Source organism: Seriola dumerili, unplaced genomic scaffold (assembly GCF_002260705.1).
Source record: "Seriola dumerili isolate Sdu_G_001 unplaced genomic scaffold, Sdu_1.0 BDQW01000068.1, whole genome shotgun sequence".
Taxonomy (NCBI): Eukaryota; Metazoa; Chordata; class Actinopteri; order Carangiformes; family Carangidae; genus Seriola; species Seriola dumerili.
The window spans coordinates 9,207,205-9,217,014 of record NW_019174323.1 but is presented as its reverse complement, the minus strand read 5'-3'; the positions used below and the strand labels follow the sequence as shown (position 1 = coordinate 9,217,014).

The 9,810-nt window shown below is 37.0% G+C and overlaps 1 protein-coding gene across 1 annotated transcript; it reads right to left on the bottom strand.

The window, feature by feature from the left end:
* Positions 1 to 2,023: 2,023 nt before the first annotated feature.
* LOC111220140 (ras-related protein Rab-5C-like) lies at positions 2,024 to 8,595 on the bottom strand. The gene is made up of 6 exons (XM_022743127.1): positions 8,450 to 8,595; positions 7,415 to 7,814; positions 6,550 to 6,701; positions 6,023 to 6,145; positions 5,805 to 5,898; positions 2,024 to 4,073 (listed from the first exon to the last, which is right to left on the bottom strand). The coding sequence occupies exons 2-6, from the start codon at positions 7,581 to 7,583 to the stop codon at positions 3,946 to 3,948; spliced, it is 666 nt and encodes a 221-aa protein (XP_022598848.1). The 5' UTR covers positions 7,584 to 7,814; positions 8,450 to 8,595; the 3' UTR covers positions 2,024 to 3,945.
* Between the last annotated feature and the right edge of the window lie 1,215 nt (positions 8,596 to 9,810).

The window sequence follows — 9,810 nt, the reverse complement described above, 5'->3', positions numbered from 1 at the left end:
GAAAGGTTTGTGACTGCACTTATTTTCAGGGCACATTTCCTTTTATTCTGAAAATCTCCTACTCTAAACACAGTCAATTTCAGTCCAGCTCTCACACTATTAGGATTCACAGAGGCCAAGTATGAAATGAGTTTCTTTTTTGACAGAACACATCTTGACTGACAGCTCAACAAATGAGAAATCATTTACTGTGAACAGAGCGGCCTTCTGCTTTTGGCAGAGATGCTGCCTGTCTCTGAAGCGAGTGTGCCTGTTTGCGTGTGTGTGTGTGTGTGTGTGTGTTGAAATGGCTTTAAAAGCGGATTTAATGTAAGGTCCGAGGCAGCAAAACCATAATAACAGGTCTGTCAGCCTCAAAGCCAGTTTAGACCATTTCCAGTGCAAAAATATTTACATGGTTATGTATGTATATATATTTAACATATTTACATGGCTGGTCAGATAAAGAGAATTTGGCAAATTGAGCAATCTGCTGTAACTGTCAATGTAACAGCAAGAAACCTTGATCAAAAACTTTCCTTCATTAGTATTTCCTGTCATGATAATGCCCTGTTAAAATGTATTTCTTGTTTGGATTTGCTAGTTGGGCATGTGTGTAGAGATAATTCACACTCAGGGAGTTCAGAAGAGTTTATCGAGTGAGAATTCAAAGATAATGGTAAATACTGAAATGTAGTGTCAGTAATTCAATTAAGATTAGCTAATATTAGTCGGTCATACCAGACCAAAAAAAAAATAGTATCAGCTAGACCTCTTTGATCTTAATGACATTTCTCCTTTTAAGTAACCAACAAACACTACTATACTGCAGCTGGTTAGGATTCCTACTGTCACTGATTCCATTCATACAAAATATGTATTAATATAATGAGTTGGACAAAATATTTTTTATTAATGTGATGACTAATATTTGTTTAGTTTTATTTTATCTTGTATATATTATTCAATTGTATACACCACTGAGGTGACGTACTAAATTTCGTTGTTAAGTTGTGCAATTACAAATAAAGGCATCCTGTTCTTTTCTATTAGAAACACCTCTCAGTGTAATGCATTACAACTCAACGGACTAGTGTCCAAAATGACCATAAAGTTAAATCAACATCTCTCTAAAACAGTTCCAACAATAACTAAACATGTTAATATTCTTATTTTTTGTGTTAGACTTGATCAGTTTTGGCAAGTTGTACCTAATAAACTGGCAAGACATATGTACATATAAATATTGGAAACTGTACTCTGCATTTTCAAATGCTTACAATGCTGCTGCTACAAATACATTTCCAAACCCTTTATATACCACATCCCTTGCATGCATGCCATCCAATACATTATAGTTTCTTCATCTACTTAAAACCACAAAGAGCTTCAGGCACCTCTATTAAAAGGGCACTGTTCATCACAACAAAGTGAACTGCTGCATTAACCCTGAGAAACCCTACTCTAAAGTGAGCTGTAGAATAATCAGGTGAACACAAATGAAGCACACCACTACTGTTTCATTCCTCTGCAGGAGAGCTTTTTTTTTTCTCTCACTTTGCCACTAAAGGCTTTTTGCATGTCAATCTACTTACTGTCCACCCTCACACATGCACACATATGTCTATGCATACAAATGCAAACACTGACTGTTGACATGTCTTCAAGTCAGTTAATTCTGGTGAACAGTTAGTCCTTTCCTGCACTTACACTTTTTTAATTTATTTTTATGAGGAGATTTTGACAAGATGTTAATGGATTTTCCGCAGACGCATTCAAGAGACCAGTTTGTGATTCTTTTTGTATCTGGATTTAAGTGTCATGCTGCCTTCTAGTGGCTGGAAACTTATACTGATCCCGTTTGACCATTCCAGGTGCCTACAAATGAACAATTTAGACTCCTAATAATTTTTTAACCATTCTTTCACTGCAGAAAATGTGGATTCAGGAAAATCAGATTCAGGCATTTGGTACTAACGGAATTAAGGAAGAGCTCCCAGAATTAAAAAAGCTTCATGAATTACACTGCAAAAAGAAATGTCTGTCTGTTCCAGATCATTGTTTTTAATCCAGAATAAGGATTTTACAAAGCAACAAAATTGATGTAATTTCCAGCAGAACCTACAGCACCTTTGAGTGACTGCAATTTCAGAAAACATGAGATGCAGGATGGCACAGGAATACTGAAGACTAGCCTTGAAGAGAAAGCATGGACACACCTTGATATATGGGCTGCCAGACTAAAACATAATGCAGAAAATAAAAATGCATTATTGAGCAAACTAACATGTTATATGTAACTAGTGTAGTATATCTGTACAGGCCAGAATCAGCTGAAGCCATTCAGGTGATTTATTACACCATATGGGAGCCATATTGAGGGTAAACACACATACTTTCTTCTGATTAGGGAACAAGGTGAAAAGAAAATACAAGACTGCTGTAATCTTCCTATCACCAAGTACTTTCATTTTTTATTGCTATATGCACACATATCATATCGACCCAAATATAAGACAATCCTGATTATGAGATGATCTCCTGACCCCCTTTTTGTGACACCTGTTTAAATAGACTTTTTTTTATGATTAAGCTTTGAACTCAACACGGTAGGCAGATATATCAAAGCTGACATCTTTTAAATAATCTGAAGTAATATATATAGTAAGAAATCAATTGAGTGAGAAATTCAGTATAAAATACATCTTTAAAAATAATGTAAGTGACACAAACGTGGCATTTCTGATTCCAATTTATCATACAAAAGAAAACATTCATCAGCAGGAAGTTAATTTACGTGTTAACTGCGACCTGAATCATGACTCGTGTTGACAGATTCAGAAAAACACTGAATGCACAATGACATCATAATGACGTCCCTGTTTTTTCACGTGTAATTTCCAGGAAAAACAAACAAACAGTATCTTATATTTGGGCCAATACAGTATCCTCCCAACCTGTAAACAACCTTCACTGCCAACAGACTTAAAACATGCAAATAATAACTGGAAATGTCCACTGATGCCAAACCATACACTGCAAAACAAAATGAATCTTGCATGTCATTTATTACTTTTTAGATTTACAAGTTATTCTCACATTTCATTTAAAAAAGGCTAACAACTCTCTGGTTTTACAGGTATGAATACACAATGAATGCAAACAACTGCATTTGTTGCACAGCTCAGAAATATTTTCAGATGTGTAGCCTATCAAATCATAGCCTGCTTCAATAAGCAAAGTCTCGAGCTTTCCTTATAACTGTGTCACGTTCAGGTCCCTAAAGAGAAGAACATAATGCTGTGATCTCAACTGCAATAAGACAAAAAGATTAATTACTCTGCCTTTTGCAATTTCAGCATTATCCATAGTTGGGTATTTCTATCTTTCATAATGATGATGAATGTAGAAGGAACTGACAGGAGTACAAAAGTAAACAACTGTCAATATATATGCATATGTGCATATAAGTATATACTATATACACACATACATATACAGGGGGGCCCAAGTCTGATCTAAGTCTGAGATCACTTTTCTATTCACTTGAATGGCAAAGGGGTCTCAGACTTTTGGACCGCACTGTACATAACATAAAAACACAAACAAACAATTAGGGAAAATGTCAAACAACCTCAATATCACCCCTCAAAAAAGATAATTTAAGACAGAATTCAATCAACTGGAGACAGGGATTTGAAGGGGAACAGGGAGGTAGATAGATATACCGGGGAAAGACAGAGGAGAAGTAGTGAGGGATCTTTGAAATTCCCTCTAGCTTATGATTCTTTTTAAAAAAACGTTCCTTTAATCAAAGAGGATCCAGATAATCTCATCTGTAATCTCAGTTTAGGTGCAGGAGTGGCGAGTGGCTCTGCTCTCTCCTGCCTCTCTGGGTTTTTAGCTATGTTCTGTCCTTAAAACAATGTTCAGGGCTCGCTCACTAAGTTCATTGTTTTGTACTTGCTAATTGCCACCGCCGCAGCACTGGCCGCTGCGGCCCTGAGGGGCAGTTTCTTGTAGATCCACTCCTGTCCGGGTCCGTCCACCTTGTCCAGCTCCACCCTGAGCCTCGTTCTTCGGTAGCTTCTTTGCTACAGGGAAAAGAGACATGGATCACAAATGTTAAAATTTAAAAGTTCAAAGTTACATTGCAGCTAGCTATAAATACAAGTGGTAACAAGATTGTTAAGTGGACAAGACCAATGGAAACAGCTTCACAAAGTTCTAGTTTTCCTACAGAATTTCCTCTAACCCTCATTAATTTTGAAGAACTGCATAGTCCTACCTCATTCTAAAAATATTCAAATGAAGCAATCTGAGGGAGTAAAACCATTCTTTGAAATAACTGCTCACAAATCACTGATATATGCAGTGTATAAGGAGGGGTCACAAGCTGTTCCATTTTAAAACGGTCATTAACGTAAAAAGGTTGGAGACCGCAGGGTTACACTATTCATAGAGGCTTCTGTCACCCACTTAAAAATGAACAGTTCTCTAGCCCAGCAGGTGTCACAGAAAAAAAATGTTCAATTACTTATTTTTTAGCACTTTCCTTCACATTACTGTAGCAGTAGCAAGTGAAGTTACAGGTTGTTAGCAGCAGGCTAGCAGCTGTGTTTTAGTATTTAGAGCAGGGGTCATCAACTACATTTGTGTCTAAGCAGATACCATGAGGGTTGGACTTGGACCAAATAAAAAAAATATTTAGGCATAATTTATTTAATATTGTGAATTTCTAACTAGATTAATGTTATTTTTATGAGTGTACCGGTATATCAGTGTGAGCAGACTCCTACAAAAACATTGGAAATCCATAATCATAATCAGATACTTAAGCCGAGCTAGAAAATGCTTTCAGATCTCTGCCAAGGAGGCAGTTCATAGAGTGTTTGTTAAACTGATTATTAAATAACACCGTATAGAAGATGCTCCACTGCAAATATTTTAAGTGCTAAGCCCTTTGTGTATAAAAAATAAACAAGTAAATAAGTGAAGAATATATACAGCTCTATCTCTGTGTTTTGCTGTCAATCTCGCCTGTTGCTTCTGGCCTAGCTGGCTCTCCCACACTGTCCTCCCCCTCTTCTCCTACACCTCTCTCTTCATTGGCTTCCTGACCATTTATTGCTGCTTCAGCTGCCACAGCAGCACTGGTTAAAGCCTGGAAAATATTTGAAACTAATTAATTGGATAGCTAATCCCACTGGTCGGACAGTTCAGCTTTCCCACGTGTCTTCTTAAGTTTTTAGGTACTCTGTTTTGCTAATACTTCTGGTCCAGACTCCAGAATGACTTTGCGTGTCCTCAACACAAGCCCTTTTGAATGTTATATAAATAAATAAAATAAATATTTATCAATATTGAGCTGGATTGAGGAAACAATTGAAAAATTAATTACTTTATATTAATATCATTTTGTCATCAGGCCAACAGTTTCAAACTGAAACAAATATCACACATAATGTCTCCAAAATAATCAGTCCGTCCACCTGAAATCTCATCAAAACAAACAAACAAAGAGCTACATCAGGGAAAGATGTTTAACCATGGATGATCTATTCTGAATGAGCTGCTTGATTTTAATGTAGTTTTGTTTTGATTTTGAACAGATACATGGCAATACTTTTTTTCAATATTATCTACTGTTGTTTTATAACAATTCAAGAGCACAAATTAACTAACTTGAGAGCAAGTACTACATATTTCGCCGCATAAATTAGGTATTATGAACTAAGAGGGTGGTAAACTGAAGTGCTGCCTAAAATATCAATCTGTGGGAGTGGTTAAGAGGGACATTTGACTCATCTGAATAATACACTTACCAATAGCCATGAAAATTTCATTCACATTCATGGCAGTCTTGGCTGAGGTCTCCATGAAGAGTAGACTGTTGTCATCAGCATACGTTTGTGCCTCCTAAGGATATTGTTTGTATGGTACAGTTTAGGACAATTTAATGATATAATAAATTCAGGATGAGGATTTGAATACCTGTAATCATTTTGTTGTTGAATTGATTCATATCTATGCATCTTCATACCTGAAGCTCTACAGCTCTCTTGTTTGCGATGTCCGCCTTGTTGCCTGCCAGAGCAATCACTATGTTAGGACTGGCTTGTCTCTGCAGCTCCTTCACCCAGTTTTTCGCCCGTCCGAAAGTATCCTAATGAAGCAATCAAGCAAGAAACTTTATTATTATTACTCTTACCTAATGTATTCACATGACAATCATATTCAAATGTGGCAGAACATTTTTACTTTTTAGCATAAACCATGACCAACATCTGACCTGAAGACATGACCTCAAAAAACTCACAGGTAATGTAATTACATTAAAATTGCAGTGTGTTGTATCCAAAATACTTCCTTAAGATATTCTAAGATATTTACCTCTGATCAACATATTTTGTCTTAACCCTTTAAAAGTTAACAATGAATTTGACAAAAGTCAGAAAAAAAAAATTAAACACTATGCCATTATGAAACAGCTATTTGATCAACAAACCATCAGAGTTCATTGTATTTTTTCTGACAGCTCCCCATTGTTACCCAGCAGCCGAAACCTACTGTGTTGGTAATGTCGTAGACCACGATGGCCGCCTGAGCTCCTCTGTAGTACATAGGAGCCAGGCTGTGGTAGCGCTCCTGACCCGCTGTGTCCCAGATCTCAAACTTCACAGTGGTGTCGTCCAGACAAACAGTCTGAGTGAGGAAGGCAGCTGAGGAGAGCCGGACAATGAGGATAAGTGGAATGATAAAATATTAGGACCATGAACCTTTCCATCTTCCCTGAAGATCCTGTTAATGTTTGAGGTACATAAACACTTAAGGGATGTGCATTGCCTCACAACCTCCACGCCATTCACAACAGCACCAACAAATCTGTGCAAAACCGTGCCGCTTACATCTTCTGAAATGAGATTCATTAAATGAGCATCACTTTTTTTTTCGATGGAAGTTCATTCTTGACCTTAGTAAAAGTACAGCTTAGACCTTTTTCATATTATTTGGGGCTTGGTATCAAAGCCAAATTTTGTTTTTGGTACCAACCAAAATGTATCTTTAATGTTATATGTCAAAATTGGTCAAGCATCAATAACTGGAACAGACTGTGTGGTCAAATCTGTAATCTTATTCACTTAAGAATGAAATGAATCGTTCTTGATATAAATCTAAATCTAAAAATATTTATTCAGCCAAAGTTCTTGTATAGGTTCTTGTGTTTCCATTTAATTTTACATTTTATATTTCTTAAAGAACATTATCAACAAAAGCATCATTTTTTTATCAGTGCGCAAAGTTTGATTTTCCATTGACACTAGTACACTTACATTTCATACACATAACACCACAATCTACCGACTGAGAGACGCAAAGCTTTCAAACAACATGCACTCTTTCAAAAGTTTAGAAGCACATTTCTGACGCCTACCTCCAATGGTACTCTCCTGGAATTCGTGGAACTGGCCTTTGACAAAGCGCAGCACTAAGCTGGACTTGCCCACTGCCGACTCCCCCAGCAGCACCAGTTTGAACTGGCAGATTTTGTTTGCTGCTGTGGCACCATTGGGCCTGGTTGCTCCTCCACCGCGCCCAGCCATTGACAGAGACAGAAATTGTTATGGATGGAGACGGCCTGACACTACCAGCTAACAGGTTGTAAAGACAGGAGCCGACTCTGGACACACAGGCACGGCTGGTTAGTGAGGTCAAGGATCAATCTTCTGGTGGGAAGAACTGGATTGGGCAGACAGAGTTTGGCATTCACAGTTTTGCAGAGCCCAGTGCGATGTCTTCAATGTCCTTTACTTGTTTGGGCAACAGTGCTCAACCTTAAGATATGACACAGAAAATAAGCAAACAAGCTGAATCCAGAGAATATGTGGCATTTTTGTTTGAAAATTAAAGCATCAATTAATGATAAAAATAGGTGCAGATTCATTTTCAAATGTCTAATCCTTGCACCTCTACAGCACAAAGAAAATATGTTTGATATCTTCACTGAAACACATTAAAATATTCCCATACTAAATAATTGGTCGAGCTGTTATAATATCAGGGTAAAGGTGTAGCTAAAGTAAAATAAGATAAAAGAAAAGAGTTTGATGTGCAGCACCTTGTACGACACAGACTGTTCAAAGTTTTTTTTATGAGAGCAGACACTTGGAAATGTTTAAAAGTTTTAACACACAGCTTTAAACTGTCATCTTCTTGGAGTCAACATCACATTCTACCAAGCCAAGTCTAGATTAGTTATCTTACTTAAATACACAGCCACAACTGGGTCCAAACAAAGTGTTTATTAAACCGCTTCAACCTGCAGATGTTAACATTTGACCGTGTAACCGGATAAAAACAAAACCAAGTGCAAGTTATCATCGAGGCTAACGCTAAAAACCATGCTAACATCGGCTAACAAGAAAAAAACCCCACTAAAAACAAACAAATAACGCGCTGGCGTACTTACCAGCAACGAAAAATAATCTCCACCCCGCCTTGTGAACTGCGAGTTGTATCAATATTGTTCCTCTTTAATACGGTTATCTCCTTTTTTTGCCAAAACACTTTCAGGTTCAGTAAATTATACGCTTCCGCCTTGTGTAACTAAAATACTTCCTGATTTCATCTGTCATGTGATGCAATGTCACAACCAATCATAGGAGCAGAGAGTGTGTCGTCAGAAGGAGCCACCTCAGTACCACTATAATTTTTTCGTGTGTGTGTGTGTGTGTGTGTGTGTGTGTGTGTGTGTGTGTGTGTGTGTGTGTGTGTGTGTGTGTGTGTTGCCTGTATTGTAATATAAAAATAGCATTTTCTTGCAGAGCAAAGAATTGCAATTCTTGCGTTATATAACGATGTGATAGCTCAGCTGTACCAGTTATTCCAACTTCATCTTCTCTGATAATGATTTGACACTTCTTCCTTGCTTCTCTCTTCTATTCACATTGTATTAATTGATCTATTTTTGTTTATTTTATTCTCATATATATTTATTCTTGTATCCTGCTGCTTGGATTCTTTGCTGAACGCTTTATACAGATGCAAAACCTCTGTCTAAATGTTTGTTGGTTAAATAAAAAAAGGAAACATTGAAAGAATTCTATGTATGCTTTAGTGACAATTACCACAGTATGCATTTACACTACATGATTAAGGTATCTCTATTAGACCGGCACAGTGGAATACACCATGGGTTTTTGTTTTGTTTTTTTCACTCATGTCAGCATCTTATCAACCACAGGGTGGCGCAATATGACAGAGAGCGAGAGAGAAAACTCAGCAGGGCCTGTGTGACATCAACAGTCATGCAAGTACCCAAGTGCATCCAAGTTAGACAGAAAAGGAATGACTGATGCTGCTGAAGAAAACCCTGAGATACAAGATATCTATCTATCTATTTTATTTGTGCCCTGATTGACCATTTCGTTCATATGACTGGATCCATGTTAACTGTGGGTCTGATTAAGAATAGAAGTATAAAACAACCATCATCATTTATCAGAAAGATTTTTCTTCATTTTCACATTGTATCACTAAAACATATACACTAGTAGACATTCTCATCATAACTTGGATAATTACATAATGACTTTACAATCAGAACATCAATAAATGCAGATGCATCTAATAAAAAAAAAAGTTTTGATGTCCTATATTATCTGAGCACTAACTCTACAACTTTGGTTTGATGGATTTGTTCACAGTATCAATACAAAGAAAAAGGACAAACTTGGAATGGATTAAACTTTATTTTGACAATGCAGTACACACTGCATTACAGTAGATTGGAAGATGTGTAGGCTGACATTCATTTATCTGTTGCACAGA

Excerpts from the sequence above, each read along its gene's own strand:
- LOC111220140 (XM_022743127.1), bottom strand. The coding sequence starts at position 7,583 with ATGGCTGGGCGCGGTGGAGGAGCAACCAGGCCCAATGGTGCCACAGCA. Across the intron at positions 6,702-7,414 it reads CCAGGAGAGTACCATTGGAG|CTGCCTTCCTCACTCAGACT; the intron begins GTAGGCGTCAGA and ends GGCTCTCCTCAG. Across the intron at positions 5,899-6,022 it reads AGAGAGCTGTAGAGCTTCAG|GAGGCACAAACGTATGCTGA; the intron begins GTATGAAGATGC and ends CAATATCCTTAG.